The sequence below is a fragment of the Siniperca chuatsi genome, linkage group LG12 (genome assembly GCF_020085105.1).
Source record: "Siniperca chuatsi isolate FFG_IHB_CAS linkage group LG12, ASM2008510v1, whole genome shotgun sequence".
NCBI lineage: Eukaryota > Metazoa > Chordata > Actinopteri > Centrarchiformes > Sinipercidae > Siniperca > Siniperca chuatsi.
In genome coordinates this window covers 16,302,460-16,321,384 of record NC_058053.1, presented here as the reverse complement: position 1 = coordinate 16,321,384, position 18,925 = coordinate 16,302,460, and the positions used below count along the sequence as shown (strand labels likewise).

Genomic DNA, 18,925 nt, shown 5'->3' with positions numbered 1-18,925 from the left:
TTGAATATGGCAGCACAGAGCTCCTTATCATCTATCGCTGACACAGTATCACAAGTATCTCTGGTCTCTGTGGTTGTTTATTGTGTGCTTTTTAACACCTTCCTGTATGTGCCCTCTTGGGGGCTCAGACAGATTTAACCCAAACTTTTGTGAGGTGTCAAGAGCCCTTTGAAGTACCATACACACCTTTTAATCAACACAAGGTAATCACCCATATGTTTGACAAAGGTCTGGTTGACTCAAGGTCTTTTGTTATCACTTTGGGAGCTGTTGGTGGTGTGTGTGTGTGTGTGTGTGTGTGTGTGTGTCTGTGTATTTGAGGTGAGAGGGGATTCTTTGAATGTAGTTTATTCTCCTGACTTCTATATTCTCCTGTATTCTTCTGACTTCCAAGGCTCTTGTTTTAGAGCTATTATTGAAAATGGTAAATTAAGTGCATTTGAATGTTTATTAAAATACAGATGGCCTTGATTATACAGTCAGGTTTTTCCATTAACGCGGAGCTACACTGATATTCTATATGTAATTAACATTGTTGATGTCCAAAACACAACACTAATCAAATGACACTTGTCTGGCTTTGTGGGTTTTCTTTACCGCATTATATTGAAATTCCTCCTCTGTTATTTGAACAGATGAGACAGTGTCTATGGTTGCACAACAAAAAGAGAGATTTCTGCTTTTCCTTAATTATGGAGATTATTTGTGGGCAATGTTTACATGGAAAGATATGATTGTGAGAAAAAGGAGTAATAAAGTAAATATTTATGGATTCATAGTTTGGGTTTTATTAAGCCTAAATGTCAGGGTAAGGGTTTTGATAAGACTGTGTGATTATTATACATAGGTGTATATGAATAACAATGAAAGTCATCAGGCTCTGGGATCCTCCATTATTAGATGTTTTCTCCAGTTTCCTATTTTGCATTTGGTGGAAAGTGACTAAGTACATTGTACTGAAGTATATTTTTAGGTATGTGTACTTTACTTTAGTATTTGCATTTTATGCCATATTATACTTCTACTCCTCTACATTTCAGAGGGAAATATTGTACTTTTTAGTCCACTAAATTTACCTGACATAGTTACTAGTTAGCTAGTTAGATGATAAACTTAAAATATGATGCACTGTTATAGATTATAGACCCAGCAATATATGAGAGTTAAAACCTAGCTACACCTCTACAACTACAACATTGAAATGCAGCTCACACGTTTATGCATCAATAAAACAATCCAATAGTATAATGTATATAACAGAACACTCTGGAAGCAGTCTTTCTGCATTATGAGTGCTTTCATTTTGATACTTTAAAGTGACAGTTCACTCCAAAATCAAAAATACATATTTTTTCCTCTTACCTAGAAATCATGATCTGGTTACTCAAGATAATCCACAGATTTGTTGTGAGCAGTTTCATGTAGGAACTATTTTCTTTCTACCGATAGTTCCTACATGAAACTGCTCACAACAAATCTGTGGATTATCTTGAGTAACCAGGTCATGATTTCTGGAAAGAGACATTGCTGTTGAGTTTTTCAAATTTATTATTTTGGCGCTTTGTCAGAACTTCTTCAACCTCACATTTTGAAAAAATAGCAGAAGTACAGCAAAGCAAAACTACATTTAGGTACCAATGATGCTCATGATAGTTTTTGATGTGAGTCCTACTTTTTGCAGATATTGACAGCAATTATAATGTCATTGACATGTGGGTTTATTCTCTTGCATTTTTATCTCTTTCCACCCCAGCTTCTGCATGATTTCCTGTTACTGACTGACCCACCCAATCAATCCTTCAGGCTTTCAACATGTAGACTTCAACTTCCTCAGATGGCATGTAGTCCTATTCAATACAGTCCTCTAAGTGATTTAGTGAGTTAATTAATTGCCATGTGCAGATTTATTTAAGCAACACTGTTATCAGCCTGATTGAAGCTCCACAAACAGTTTGTCTAATAAACCATTTGCACCCACAAAAGTGAACAGCAGTTTGCTGCAGAACCAAATGCCTCCCTGTTGGTGGACCTCTGGAAGGCCATTGGTCGATGGGGCAAGCTATTTGCATAGATCGGGGCTTATAGTCTCACAGCAAAGTCAGAGTTTGACACAGTTGTGATTTGTCCTGACATAGCACAAGCGGTGGATTGTTTGCATAATTTATGACTTTTGTGAGCAGCATTTTGTAACCCCTCAACATGGGATTTTGCAAGATTTCAGGAGTTGGACTGTGCATGGTGCTTGCTCTATTTGTATACACTGTTCAGTGTACAACCACAAGGTATTTCACCTATGAAGAGGATGCGCCCGGGACGGAAATAGGAAATTTGTCTCAAGATTTAAAGATTGATCCAGCTGATGACCCTGACACATCTTTCCGCTTCATGCAAGAAAACAACTCTTCTGTGATTCAAATGAGGGAGAGTGACGGACTTCTGAGTGTTGCAGAAATAATTGATCGAGAGCAGCTCTGCCCCAGGTCTCCGCGTTGCTTCATCACCTTCGACATTGTGGCCTTCTCCAGAGAAAAGTTTCAACTCATCCACGTAGAGATCGAGGTAAAAGACATCAACGACCACTCTCCTCACTTTCCGCGCAACGAGACAGACCTGGAGATAGTGGAGAATGTTCCCCTGGACTCAAGATTCCCACTGCAGATTGCTCTCGACCAGGACGTGGGTGAAAACTACATTCAGAGCTACAACATTTCTCCCTCTACTCATTTTGCCATTGAAGTGCGCGATCGGGAGGATGGAGTGAAGTTTGCTGAACTGGTGCTGGTGAAGGCGCTCGACAGGGAGATGGAGGACTCCTACACAATCGAAGTCACTGCAACTGACGGTGGAGTGCTTGCAAAGTCCGGGTCAATGATTGTAAATATCAAAGTGCTGGACTTTAATGACAACAGCCCGACGTTTGAACACAGCTCGCTGAAGGTTGAGCTGAATGAAGACTCTCCGATAGGTCACCGAGTTCTCAAAGTGCACGCTTTTGACCCCGATGACGGTATTAACGGTGAGGTGATGTACGCGTTTGCTGACGGGTTATCACCAGAAACTGGACGCCTTTTCCACATTGACCCTTATTCCGGGGACGTGACCTTGAAGGCGCTGGTTGATTTTGAGAAAAGGAGGTCATACGAGCTGAACATCAAAGCCTCAGATGCAGGCGCGAACTCTGTCCCATCCAGCTGCAAAGTTGTTATAGATATCGTGGACGTGAATGACAATGCACCTGAAATCAGCATCAAACCGATGACCTCCAGCAGCGATGGAGTCGCCTACATCACAGAAGCTGCAGCTGCGGAGAGTTTCGTGGCTCTGATCAGCACCTCGGACAGGGACTCTGGCTCCAACGGGTACGTGCGCATCAGCCTGCTCGGGCACGAGCATTTCACCCTCCAGCAGGCATATGGGGACTCTTTCATGATTATTACCAGCACTACTTTAGACAGAGAGAAGATCCCAGAGTATAACCTGACTGTGGTTGCAGAAGACCTGGGAAGCCCACCATTCAAAACTGTCAGACAGTATACCATCCGTGTAACAGATGAGAATGACAACCCACCTCTCTTCAGCAAGTCACTTTATGAAGTTTCAGTCCTGGAAAATAATATTCCTGGTTCGTATGTAACCACTGTTGTTGCCCGAGATCCTGATGTGGGAAAGAATGCCAAAGTGTCTTACAAACTCATAGATGCAGAGGTGCCAGGAGGATCTCCAGTGTCCACTTATGTTTCTGTGGACTCACTCTCAGGGTCTTTGTATACTTTGAGGTCTTTTGATTATGAGACTCTTCAGCAGATTGAGTTGGTCATCCAAGCTGAAGACAGAGGTTCCCCCTCTCTTTCAAGCACATCAACAATCAGGATTAAAGTTGTGGATCAAAATGACAATTATCCATACTTCACCTTCCCTGTACTTCTGAATGACTCTGCTGATATCCTTCTGCCTTTTAATGCACCTGCCGGCTATCTTGCTCTTCGCGTCTCAGCTGAAGATGAGGACGAGGGAGTGAATGGCGAGCTCTGCTACCAAATTGTACAAGGTGACCCAAAGCTTTTCATAATGAACAAAGACACAGGAGAGATTGCTTTAAAACAATGGCTGACAGCTGAAATTGGAGACATGCTGGAAATGAAAATCGCCGTGAGTGACAATGGCAGGTCCCCACTCTCTAGCAGTGCAACTATTAGGTTTGTCATCTCAGACACAGAGCCCTCTGAAGACCAAGTTGTCGTTGTGTTGCGGTCTAGTGACGGAGAAGGCACCACCCTGGACGGCTCGCTAATTGTCATTATTATGCTTGGTGGGGGTTGCGTGTTGTTGCTGATTGCAATAGTGGTTGTTGTTGTCACGTGCAAACTCAGCCGTGGGGGCAGAAACCGTGGCCCCAAGAGAGAAGTGCATCACAGCCTGTTTGACGGCAGGCCCATGCCCATGCTGGGCTCAACAGAACCGAACATATACACCGGCCAACGAGGCTTCTTCCACGAGAGAACCTCTTTGCCTCTGGATGATTCTTGCCTGTATGAGGAGAGGAGTGGTGACTCAGAGACAAAGGTTAGTCAACTACAAGAGTATTTATTTTTTCATCTTTTATTTTCATATGCATATGATGTTCCCAAGTGCTGCCTTGATCTTTGTGCCAGAAATGGAAACTAAGCTCTCTGCTGTCATTTTGTTTGTTCTCTTAGATGTTCCTGCCCTCCAAGCATTTCCAAGCAACATCTGTGTGGCAAGGTGACAAATACTGCTTGCAAGTGAGGTAAGACAACTAAATGTAATTTCTTTTCTCAGATAGGACATGCTTTATTCACAGTCAAATCTCACTGAACACAGAGGATACTTAACATGCGCCATGCATGCATTTTGTTGCTTGTGGCATTTCTGTGGAATGAGGTTAGATGGGTAGGATAGATACAGGCCTTGTGTGTGAAAAAAAGACATCAATAATCAAGCTAATGTGGTGCAGTGGTGGCTCATACTGTATCTGTTGATTTTATTTGCAGTGGCATTGGCAACACCGACCAGCTGAGCGTGAAGGACAGTGGCAAAGGGGACAGTGACTTTAATGACAGTGACTCTGATATCAGTGGCGACGGAGGCAAGAAGAACTTCAGTACCTTCCAGCCAAGGCTAAAAAGTGCGTTTTGAAGTTTTGACATCACACACTACTGAATTAAACATAAATATTCACCAGAATGACATAAATGATAAATGATGGTAATGTAATATCTGCATCAACAATTTCTCATCCTTTTTTTTATCACATTTATTTCAGGTTCATCCAGTGCTGCTAACAGCTTGTCTGGGGATTGCCAAGGCACCTACTGTGCAATTCCACCACAGAGCTTCAGAGCCCTCAGAGAGAATGCATACACAATCGGCTTCTCCCCAGCACCAGTCTTCAACAATCCTCATGGCTATCCCCACTCTTGGAAGGACTCTGGTTATGGCACAAATCGGCCAAAATCAAGGAGCAGCATGCAATCCTTCTCCAGGACCGGGACCCTCCCTTCTCACTTCCCTCAGCAACAGCGTGAGGCTGGTGTTGGAGGTGCTGAAATCCACAAGCAGAGTCCAAATATTGTAACTGTGGCTACGGCATTAGAGGTTGCAACTATCTTTTAAAAACTGTGTTGATAAGCTAATTGAGATGTACCTGGACAATGTAAACATTTGTAAAGTCGTTATTTCTATATGTTTAACAGGTGTACATATTTGTTTCAGTTTAAAGGAATTATTATATTATGTTTATTCATGTTACATTATTTGAGTTTCAGTATCCTTTATTATATGATGCACACTGGTGTTTCTTTTTTCAATGAAGTGTGATTGAAATAATGAAAAATGTATTTTATTTAACAATTTTTTCAAATGACATGACTTATATAGTGAGATCAGACAGTAAATCAATTCAATTGAGAAATATTGCATTTTAAAGATTAAATATTATTCCCTTGCTAGTGGAAACTCAAGTCTGGATTTGTAAACATGTAGAACTCTTCCCCCAGTTTACATGATCAAGACTCCAGTCAGTGATGATCAGATGTAAAATCTCAAGCTGCTCCATTACCTGGGAGACTGGATTTGAAGACTCCTATGTTGCTCGGTTGAGTTTCTTGCATGCAAATGAGAGAGTAGAGCTGGTAGGCAAGTGGAAAATAAAGTATAAACCATTATTCCTACAAAATCAGGCTGGGTGCTGTCACTCCTGCTTCAACTCTTCTAAATAATTTACATCACTGTACACAACACAGTAGAACGCGTAGTAGGTTGCTTGACAAATTCCTGCCTGACATTTGTTGCTATGAGGAGCAAATGTTTAGCTCTTGTATAGAAACTTAGCTGTATTTGCCAAGAAAGTATGGGACAAAATATACACAGGATGAAATACAGTTTTCTCATGTGACTCTTCCTTTGAATACTCTGAAACTGATATGGTCAGTGGTAGCTTTACTGTCATATTTGCAGAGCTGGTCACTATTATTAAGTTTAATTCAACTATGAATATGTAGGGCAAGTGCAAACTGTATCTGATCCCAAATTATTTATTGATGAGACATTGATGAGGTTAAAAACCATAACCAACACTGACAACCATCACCCTGAATACTGGTTATCAGCTGTTGAGCTTTTGTATGTAGCTGTAGCATTCAAATTATACAAGATTTGCATTTTTTTTAAACTTACATCTCCCAAATTAGAGCATCAACAGAATTTTATGAAAGCAAATCCAGGACACACAGATGCAAAAAAAGTCTGTAACTGAATTATGCAAGATAAAATCAATTAAATAAATCTCTCAATCAAGGGATGATGTCCATGGGGAAGTCAATGGGTTTTCATCAACAACTTCAAATGTGCAGACGTGCTTTAATATTGCTTTTCATCAACATTTAAGAATCTGCTCTCAAGTTGAGTAACTGAAAGGCAAACTGAAAACATACATTTTAAACAATATGAAATACCTGCTGATTTGCATCTGCTCATGCACACAAGTTTGTCACAGTGTTCTGTCCTCATTATTTTTAAGGTCACTCTAAATGAGCCTGTGATGTATGAAAGCAAATGAGGCAAGAGTAAAGGGATGTTACAAACTACATAATAGCCATCTAAGGGCCCGTCCTGAAGAGAAAATAAATAGGTTCCAAAACTGCTGCCAAGGAAGAGCTATCAGTGGAAGCTGATGGCAGACTGAGCCATTATTTTTTTTTCTGTTTTCTGTTCATCTGCAGGAAAAGGGGGCTAAGAGCAGTGCTCATTTGCATAAGCATAAATACCTGCTTTTTTAGCTTTTGATAGCTGTGATAAAAGCTGGAATAGAGTGGATTAGATGCCTTTTTACATAACTGTTAAGCACTAAACAGAGATCTCTCACGTTACCACAATACGCCTCATGGATAGAGGACAATGTTCAAAAACTATATTCCCTATTTAAGTTGTCTTGATCACCTTTTTTTTATTAAATACCTCTAGTCTGCAAAGTCACTACAGTTTGTAAATTGCAAAATTATTAACTTTATTTTAGGCATAAGGTCCACTGAGGATTCGAGGGTGTGGGGTACAAAAGTCAAGCAATAAGAAAGAAGGTCATACTTGTGTCCCCAGTGATGTGCACTGGTCTGACAGATAGCCAATTGTACAGAGAGGAAAAATGCATTTATTAATCAATACACTATTCCCTTCATTTTTGCTTTATGTGCTCCTTGTAGGTCAAATAGTTGTGCATTGATCTGACAATTTGTGCCACAAGGTATATTCGTCTGCACAGTCTGGTATAAAATGTGTATCTGTTTGAAAAGCCATTGCTGGCAGACACTGTGTTCATTTATATCCAAATGGGTTGGATCATATTGATGTCCTGCAGCAGCTCTTACAGCACATTTGAAATCTCCCCAGGTAATAGAAAATGAGTGTTTTAGAGCCGGTTTTCAGCTCATCAGTAGTCCACTGACAAATGAGTCAGATCTGCACACGTCATTACTAACCTTGTTGGTGTTAGGTCTATTTTTGACAAATGGTTAACTGTATGACTGTGATTATGTTGTTATGGCCTCTTAGCATTTCAACTTTAAGACACAAGTCCCCAGTGTACCAACTGTGTAAAGATGGAACCTTTCTGAATCAATGTCATTTGTGTGCTTCAGGCCCGTCCCACAATACAATGTTTTGTACTACCCGCACCTCATCTTCATCTTTGTCTCAAGTGCCAGGTGTGGATATTGACTTTTGGATGCTTTGAATTGTGGGGCTGGTTTGTGAAAAAATAACACCATTTATTTTCCACTTGACAGTTTGTCTAGAAGGAGAAGTTGCATCTATGTTCATTTCCCATTAAGATGTTGTCTGCTTCATTTATAAGTTATATCAAACCGAGTTCACTCCCACAATAATGTCTGATGCTTTAGGATAGTTAAAATATGACATATGTGGAAGACAAAAGCAACAGTTTCCATTAAATTATGGGATGTTATCACTGGGGCTTTGTGTCATCCCTCTGTAATTACTGTCTAAACATACAGTATGTTGTAGCTACAACATCCAGTGTGAGGGCCTGGAGGGACCTCTACTTTAGTCTTTTGACACCTCAACGTGTACATGTATTGTGAAAGAAAACTTACAAACACAAGTTTACATTTTGAGCTATGTTTGATCACTGACAGACAGAGACCAGGCCAGCACAGATGTTAGAAGTAATTTAAAGGAATAGTTCAATATTTTGGAAAATATGCTTACTCGCTTTTTAATCCCAGTTATTATTTTGATTCTGAATTGTATTGTTTTATCTGTATAGTATATAGCTACCTTGTCGCACATGAACTTTGGCATGTTGAAAACATGCTGTTATGGATTATTTTGTAGACTTTAAATGTCTGGTTGCATTTGTAATATTTGCAAAAACTAGATTACAGTAGACCTTTACTTTAAGTAAGGAAGGGTTTGGCAAATTGCAAAAAAATTCTGAATTAAGTCACAGACATTAAGAAATATAGACTACTCGGAATATGGATGGCCAAATAAATTGCTCATTTTATCTTTATTTAAGCTTTGTCTTTCAGCTGTAATGTTTTTATGGGAATCTGGAGATGGGTGTAATTGATAACTAGGACTTGCCATGACTGTGGATATCAAGTACCAGAATACAACCTACTGTAAACCATGTGTTTTGTTTAAGGCTAGCCACAGAACTATTACTGCACTATTATTAAAGAGTGCAAGATTGAACATGTTGTAGTTATGTCTGTCCACTCTGTTCTAAATCTGGAAGCAACTTTAGCTATGAATAGACATTTGAAATAAATTCAAGATACATAAAACAAAAACACAAACAATAGTGCTTCTGTATCTTCTTTTTGGAGTCCACTAATAGTAGTCCTCTGAGCATACAAGGATACGAACATGATTTAGATAAAGATTTTTTTTTAAATGAACAATGAGGTTCTGTGTGACATTCTCTCTAGACATCTGTGCTTGCTTGTGCTTGATGTTTGAATTTAAGAATTTAATTTGATTGATTTGATTTATTTACTGCTTCAACATGATGTGCTAGATTTCTTTTGCATCTCAAAAGTCAGAAACAGATAATGACAAAGAGAGAGAAGTAGTACGACTAACATCAGTTCATCACAGTAAAAGGAACCCATTTCAAAGGAAATGTCAGATGATGTGATGCAGAAGTCTTCTAACTGCCCCATCAATCATTACTGTTTTTACATTATCATTGTAGGTATTTCCTAAATTTATAAATGTTCAAAACAGTCCCAGACAAGTGAAAATGGAAGCCATTCATTAATAACTTTATTAATATACTACAGGTGATGTTGGAACAGCATTCAAGTTGTGCTACTATATAATATCTATCCAAAAATCACTCATCATTTGTTGTGTTTTGTTTCTGTGTAGAATATTGTGCAAACTGTGACGCAAACATAGATTCATACAGGTGAAGTAAACTTACTTAGACTCACCTGTTATTTACATATATACTGTATGTAGTCCATAGCAGGACTAACCAACCTTACCAATGTATGTGTTCTATTTTACTTCTTATACCACTAGGGGGAAACGTCATGCTATGCAAACTCAAAAAATTACTGGCTACCCAAACATCATTTGCACTTACGGGTCACAGTTTTATATACAGCAGCCTGGCTAAAATGTGAAAAGAACAATATGATTTAATAAAATAAAAAGCATATTTTATTTATTGCTATTATGACTGCTATTGTTAATTTTTTATTGCTACTTGAAAATCTTTCTCTGCTGAAGCAGGGGAGTGTAATTCACGAGCTCTTGCTATGCTATTACAAAACGTCAGCTTTTAATGGAGTTCTACTGAGTGTCACAGAAAACCTGTGTTCAACAGTAACATCATGTAATGTAGCAATAATGTGTCAGTACTTTTACATTCTCACTGCTACTTCAGATGTGTTCTTTCATTGTATGGCTAGTGCTTTCAGTGACAAGCAGTATTGTCCTGTTTACATAATTTCATTAAGGGCTGTTTTCCATTAAATTTTTCAATCCAGGGTGGCATCAGGTTGAGGATATGTTGCATTCAAGTCTGGTGAACAAACAAAGGATGAGTACACTTTGAGGGGCTTCGTCAATCAGACCATCGAGGGCTCATTTTCAGTTGAAGCACATCTGCGAATCATGAATAACATATTCTTTAATCTTTATCTTAAACAGAACCTAGAACCAAACCCACACACAGTATGGAAACAAATTAATATTCTAGTTTTTGCCTTCACTGTAAATCATTTTCATGATTCCATAAAAACACTGGGGACAACTAATTCACATTCTTATTGAGCATAAACACAATATTGTACAACAAAAGCTCAAATCCCAATTGGGCTTGTATTCAGTGTGAGCTGTTATTATGTATCTATATAAATAATAAATACCATTGCACGCATGATTGAACAGAGTATTTTGAATGTTACCTCAGTGACAGAAGAGGCAACAAAATATAACAATAAACATAAACGATTTCCCTTTGAGCCTCTTTGTTATATGGTGTCTATATAAACCAATTCAAAAAACAGAATGCTTCATCTCATCAGGCTGACAACCATAGGAATATTAATTTAGTATATCATTGCATAAATGTACACATGGAGTGACTGCTGCTTTCCCACCTCAGTAACAGACTGGTTGACCTCTGTCTTAAACAGGGATGGCAGTGCCTGCAGTTTTCTATCTGTAGAGTGTGTCAGCTCACACATAGAGCTTTGGTCCTGAGCTGATGATGATAAATCTGTGCCAGTTGTTCACCAGTTGATTGTGGTTTACTGCTGAGCCGGGAGAGTGTCTCATTGTGTCAGCGTGGGCCGTCATAGAGACAGCTGCCAAAGGAAACACAGCCTTTATGCTGTTCTCTGGTATATGGAAGAGAAAATTAGGGAGAGAGAGGAATGGAAAGAGGGAGAAAGAGAGAGAGAGAGCGAGAGTGAGAGAAAGAGAGGGAGCACAGAATAATATGTTGCATCAATCAGTCTAAATGACTTTCTTATGTAATTAGCTAACAATGTTTTGTTTCTCCGGTTCCCTGAAGTTATTAGTGGTTCACAGTTAACCTTGAAGTAATTGGAAAGGCTCTGTTGATGTTCCCCTATCTGTAAGGGACTGACAGTTTATTTTTCTTCTGTGGATGGCTTCCCTCCTCTTTCATGTTGCTACAGTATTTATGAATTAGTTTCCTGTCACTTTACAGTACAGCCTAATACTAATTGGTGGTGAGATATATGGGTTATTCACATCCCACTAGGTGGCATGCTGTCTTCCTTCCTTCCCGACATTAACATGACTGAGAATTGTCAAAACTAATAACATGGTGTTGCTCTGGTAATACTGCTGCACAAATTACACCTTCCTTGAAAATGGCATAATCTCTAACAAACATTTAAACACTAACTCTGCAACCATTGCTTCTCCAACTAGTCCCTGACATTTTAATTTGATGCTTCATCTGCAATTAGACATGCACTGCATGGCCATTGGCTTATTTTTATTTAGTAAGAATCAAACATTCACTTTGGACTCCTCTTAATTCAAAAGGAGAGACTGAGCCAGACTCAATGCAGTAGTTTTACCCTCAGTTCTTATTACGAATTAATAAGATGGACAGTGTTTCACTGAAAAATGAATTTAGCTGTCATGGTTTTGACAACTACCATATCAGTGGCATGCTATTGGACACAATCAACAGACTGCTGGTCCAGTTGTCAATAGAAAGAATGCATTTGTTGTCAGAATGAGGATGATGAGCCCTGTATGTGAGAAAAAGTCTGCTCCTCATTGTTTGGACTTTGGAAGAAAAACCTTCAAAGACAAAAAAAAGAGCAATCTGTTAGGGAACATCTTGGAATGTTTGCATAGCCGATGCTTCGCTCAGTTTTGTTCCATTTCTATTTCACACAGAAAAATGTTATGTCCTTTTTAATTTTCTGATAGTCCCTTGCCTCTGTTGGCCGCTTTGCTGGATAGATATCTGCCCGAGAAGTTAATTTAAATGACTTTTTGAGGATGGTGATTGATCCATTGCATACTAAATAACTTTCCCGGGCTGAGATAAAGTGCCACTGCAGAAAGAATAAGGAATGTCATGAGCTCTCCTAAATCACACTGCTATTGTAACTATCTATTATCACATTTTCCATCGAATTATGTAAGCACTGTTCGCTCCATGGCTCCCACCTTCTAGTAATCCCACACCGAATACAGAAATTTAGTCATTGTCAACATCACACATCTGATAATGAATTTATCGTACTGTTGTATACTCAGTTTGATTCTTTAATACCCTGAAATTTTATAGCCATTTTTCAAGGGCTTTTGACTCATGTCTAATATTTAAAATATATAAAAACAAAAAGTGCTTTGTTTATTGTTTTCTTTGGGATTGTCAAGGATCATAGAGGATGAGGCAGGTTTTCTTTTCTTTACCCAGGAAGATCACAGCCTGGGTCATACTAGAAATGTTTACTCCTCCTGTCAAAGGATAAGTTGTAAATTTTAGCTCACAGGAAATGAAAGATGTAGTGGCACGCTGAGTACAGAACCAAAGTAATGTCACCTTGAGTGAGCATTTCGTTTGTCTGGACTGGCAGGTGATATCAGAGGATAAACTCCAGTTTGACCTTGTGTTCACTCATCACAACAAAAACACAAGAGCAGAACAGCACACAAAAAAACACCCGTCACATTTCAGATATTATTGCTTCAGTCAGCTGATATCACCCCGCATGGCTGCAGATAACTGCTATTCATTCTGTCTGGAGCAATGGATGGCTAGGTTTGATGTTCACTGTTATTAAAAATGCAAAAAAACAAACAACTAAACATATCTTCATTAACATTCAGTGCCATGGAGGTGTGATTGATTCCATCATCAACAAGTCATTTTCATGGCTAGCATAGGAACATCAAACACCATGACCTCCATTATTTCCCCTTTGAAATTGCATTCACTTTACTCGGCTCTCTGGCTCTCCAATACCTTGAATCATTTCTCCTGGGAGGTGTTTTTCCTCTAACCTGCTGCTTCTCTGCCAGTCCTAAGAGCAGTGTAACCAGCAATTCTCTCACACTGTATGTGGGACACTTGAGTTAAGAGTTGAGGCGCGGCATCTGGCACAACCTTCATGAGACTGTGCACTAGATTCAGCTCAGTGAAATTTAGACAGAGCCCCCAAAATAAACTGGCACACATGTTATATTTATCTTGATAATATATGGATCTTTTGTGGCACAAATCAAACTCACTCTTCGATACAGTTCGCAGGGTTTGAGAAAACAGATGAAAATAGATTTAAACATTTATATGTCTTGGTTAAGTTTATTCTGAAGTTGTGCACTCCCAAAGTCCCATCAAATAAATACACAGGCTTTACATTCTGCTTTATATGATTCTTAAAGAAATAGTTTAACATTTTGGGAAGTGCCCTTTGCTTTCATTTTAGATTTAGATTTCAGTTAGATGAAAATATCAATACCACTCTCATGTCTGTGCTTTAAATGTGGAGCTGAAGCCAGGAGGAAATTAGCTTAGCTTAGCATAAAGACTTGGAAGCAGGTGGAAACAGCTAGCCTATCTTTCCAAAGCTTAAAAATATGTCCATCAGCACCTGTAAAGCTCATTAATTATGATCATTGAGGTTACCAGGCAACCAGTGAAGATGCTGCACAGAAGAATTAACACACTGTGTTAATTAGTGAGCTTTAGAGGGGCTAGTAAGCATATTTTTTGACTTCGGACGGAGCCAGGCTAACTGTTTCCCCCCAGTTTCCAGTCATTATGCTAAGTTGATCACTTCACGGCTCCAGCTCCAACCTTATTCCACAGACATGAGAGTCGTGCCAATCTTTTATTCTAGGCTCCTGCAACAAAAGTAAGAAAACATATTTCACAAAATGTCAAACTATTCCTTTAAATCTTACACAATGAAAAAGCACAATGACTTGTAAAAAAAGAGGTCCATAACTTGTTGTCTTCTTCAAAGTTTAAGTGAGAGCACATTTATTATAAGCTATATTTTCAGGTTGTTTCTGGGGATCATGTAGCCCTCCTCAAAAACTACCTTCAAATAGTTTGATAAAATAATCTTAATTCTAGGTACATTTTCCAGAGCTTTCAATTGCATCTGTCTTCATCAGCAAATTGAGTTGAGTCCTGTCTTTAGGGTGTACCAGTGCAGATCTTAAGGTGAATGGTTTGTGGTAAGTGCTGACTCCCTGTGACTAGAAAACTTTAGCGAGATGTTCTGAGATTACAATAGGCTTGTCAGGCAGAAAAAAATCCTTCAACTGAGCTGAACCAATCCTTGTTGAAAGCCTGAGTCAAAATTTTAGACTTAAAAATACTATATGATATTCCTATGATGAGCTTGCTTTGAAATTTGAGCAGGAAATTGTTACTGGAGCCTCTGAAGCTACACTAGACGGTGGTGGAAGAAGTATGCAGGTAAAGTAGTTAAAGTAGCAATTCTACTATGAAATATACTCTATTACAAGTAAAAGTCTTAAATTCAAGATTTGACTTAGGTAAAAGTACAAAAGTATTATCAGCTAAATGTACTTAAAGTATCAAAAGTAAAAGTACTTGTTGGGCATAATGATCTCTTTCAGAGTGATATAATGTTGTATTTGTCATATTATTAGAATATTATTACTGAAGCATTAAAACACAACCAGCATTTTTATACAGATGGTTGAGGTGGAGCTAATTTTAACTACTTTATATGCAGGATAGTTTAATCAATAACTATCATATTATATACATTGAGCATATGTTTTGTTTGCAAAATCTTAATCTGAAAAGTAACTAGTAACTCCAGCTGTCAGATAAATGTAGTGGAGTAAAAAGTACAATATTTCCTTCTGGAATGTAGTTGAGTAGAAGTATAAGGTAAAATGGAAATACTCAAGTAAAGTACCTCAAAAGTGTACTTAAGTAAAGTACTTGAGTGAATGCACTTAATTATTTTCTGTCACAGGTTGTAGAGTACTGAAGTCTAACAAGTTAGGACATGAGGTAATTACTGAGATGAATAATCAATGCATTTCTGGGAGGGTGATTCTTCCTGATGACTGCAATACTGTAGTCTTTCCAGCTCAGGCTATTTACAATTACGTGACTAATTTGTAATACAAATCCAGATTACAGATACTTGATTAAATGGTAAATAGTATGGATTGGCTGAAATATTTTCAATGCATGTGTGTTTTGTCATTGTTACAATATTATGACCATCCCAGGTAGACACTAATTTCTGACTGTAATTGATTGTATTTTAATATTATGTGAACTAGTTTGACTCAGAGATCTACTTAATAACAAAGGTTGTAATTGATGTTGTGAACAATAGACAAAACCAGCAACCAAGACAAAGTGAAGCCTTACTTTGCAGCCTAACAATGATCATTTAACATGTTTGACCTACTGACGTTTTGGCTTGTTTAAAAGCAATTCAAACCTTGTAACCCTGATCCCTGAACATCACTGTATGTTCAGAGTCTGACTTTCATTTATTGTCAGTGCAGAAATTCAAAGGATTGTCTGTTAATGCGTTGCAGGTTATAGTGTTTGTTTTCTTGTTTCCCATATTCACGATTCCAGTCTCAAATGTTTGATGTGAAATGAATGTGAACTCTGTTCCAGAAAGTACCCGCTAGTTTTGCAATCCTAATGTGTTTTGTGTTTGTATCAGAGCAGTGTATTATGCGCTTGTTTTCCAGACTGATTGATGAGCAGGTAATTTGAGAGTTTTTAGGTAAGTATTTACATAAACCCTTCAAAAAGGCACATTCTCAACAGACAGTCACACTCTTAGCTTCTTCCTACCCAAATGCAGATTAGGTTCAGAAATTATTAAACCTGTTTTACCGACCACCAACCGAAACTCCACTGGAGGCTATAAAGAATCCAAAATGCTTTCAAGTTAGACTTTCAGTTTTGAGAATTTGGCAGAAGGTTGACTTAGCTCTTGGAGCCCCAGAGAGTTTCTCCAAAAATCTAATGCAAAAACATAAACTCTTGAACCCATACGCTCTGGAGAGCAAGGCTCGACTCCTGAGTTTTGATTCAGAATTGAATTGTTGGAGAATTGGCACATTGACCCTTAAGGATTTGCATTTACATTCAAATCCACAGCTGGTCTGTAACAAAAATAATTTATTCGACATGTATCATGATAACAAGGCGTGTGAGATAAGTGAGGCTCATTTTGTTGCATTCACAGTCAGGCCAGACGCTCTGCCTGTAGGTGGATGTGGAAAACCCACATGACAAGTGTCAACGTACAGAAATGCAAGAATAATGGCCACTGGAAGGCCAAGGTCTGGTTGTACTGTGCAAAGAAAACCAATGACGACAATGGCGATGAAAAATACATCCTATCCTATACCTTTATTTAGTCTCTCAATTTTTTTTCTTGATATGTTTGCATTTATTCTGTAGTTGACAGTAGAGACACCAACAAAATTAGGGGAGGAAGCAAGGGGATAGATGTGCAACAAAGGTCTCCAGCTGGTATCAAGCAAGGGGGGATGCGGTAACAACATGATGCAAAGGCCACTGAGCCATAGTGATTCCCCAGCAATATAACAAATGAAAACATTCTGCCAGTTGAGTATGATTAAAACATTTTACTAGATGTATGTACAGGTATTTTAAAAACGACATTAAGACAAATAAGACATCAGTCCACCGGTATAAGAAATAAACTTAAAGGGTAAGTCCACTTTAGCATTCCAATGCTTCCATTACATGTAGGCCTACTGTATTTATAATATACTATCTTTTTACTACTTATATTTGTTTTTATAATTCTTTTTTGTATTCATTCTAATTATTATTAGCCTTTTTAGCACAGCCCTCAAGAGTATGCCACTCTGGATTTCACTGCACATATTGCATGAGTGTGTGAAAAATAAAACTTATAACTTAATTTAAAAAACAGCTAAATAAGTTCCTAAAACAGCTGGGTACTGTAATTTTTAGCGAACGTTTCTCAAACAGGAATAAATAGGACATTTGTTGGGGACTATTTTTAGCAGCAAATTAATACATACATACCACTGGTGAGTTATGGCAGCAGGATGTTGGGATTGACTGAAAATAAACTACAGCACCCATGTTCATCTTAATGAAGGAACATGCCACCCAGTGCAACAGTGTCAACCCATGTATCTGAGAAATTCCTTTTATACTAATTGGCAACAGCAAATATGTTTTGAAGGAAATGTAAAGCCAGGCGGGATTACATTTTCTATTAACATAATGAGGAAATGTTGTTAATTAACATATCTTGCAAAAATGTTGATGCTGAACGTATCAGTAGAATGTTCACTGACAACAGATTTAATTTGTTTTCTGTCAAAATGTCCAATCTTGCAATACTATATCCGCTCATAGTGACCACAGCATTATTAAACTTTTTTATGGTTGTGTTTAGGCACTCACAGCAGTCTTGGTTAAGGTTAAGGAAAGATCATGGTTGGGTTTAATACAGAAAAGGTCTGCAGTGACTTGAGACACGAAGTGTTTATTAACATTTAACCGAAACCACGATCTTTCCCCAACAAAAGTGCTTTTGTTGCCTAAACCCAACCACAGATGGGACTCCGGAGGCGAACGTGGTCTCTGGTGTCACAGGTGTTCATAAATGTAGCGCTTCATTATCACCACAACGTAACTGCGAAAACAATTTAGTACTATATAAATGTAATTTCTCTGAGACAGGGTTGATATTGTGGTCCATCCATGAGTTTTTAGTAGTTTTTGGTCAATCAATGGAGATCTATGGCTCAGAGGATTAAGCTATAGCAGTCTTTGATGATACATGCCATAATTGTTAATAGGATGTCTTCATTGTTGGTTTTGCTGTTGTGGGATCAGTTGACAAGAAAAATACAGAAAATCTATGGAGTTGTGTTTTTGGCTCTCAACCCTATTTTTGATTGCATAACAAAGACACAAACTCCATATATCACCTTGCTTATCCTTTAGTTCAAGAAACACACAATTTGCACCACAAACATTGACTAAATGAAAATAAGATATTACTGGACACCCCATACCAGAAACGGTCAGTTCACAAAATAAACATTTTCCCACTTGCCCCTAGTGATATTGAGCCACGCAGATAGTGTCAGTTTCATCTGCTGCAATTCCAAGATGTCCCATTCTGTTTTAGATGGTCAAAGCATCGGAAAATTACATGCAACAGCAAAACGTCTTTCTGGTAACAATATCCTGCTAACTCAGTTTTCATCTAAACTACTTTCAACTGAGGAAATACTCCCCATGAAAAGTGTGGACAGTATGTTCTTCTGATTATCCAGAGTGACTGGGAAACTGTGTCTCAAAACATGCTGCTATGAGTTTTTCAGATATATTTTATTTCAATTCTCT

The 18,925-nt window shown here is 38.3% G+C and overlaps 1 protein-coding gene across 1 annotated transcript; it reads left to right on the top strand.

The window, feature by feature from the left end:
• The first annotated feature begins 2,087 nt into the window (after positions 1–2,087).
• pcdh8 (protocadherin 8) lies at positions 2,088–5,774 on the top strand. Its single transcript, XM_044217838.1, has 4 exons — positions 2,088–4,563; positions 4,698–4,768; positions 5,013–5,146; positions 5,285–5,774. The coding sequence occupies exons 1-4, from the start codon at positions 2,200–2,202 to the stop codon at positions 5,632–5,634; spliced, it is 2,919 nt and encodes a 972-aa protein (XP_044073773.1). The 5' UTR covers positions 2,088–2,199; the 3' UTR covers positions 5,635–5,774.
• Positions 5,775–18,925: the final 13,151 nt, after the last annotated feature.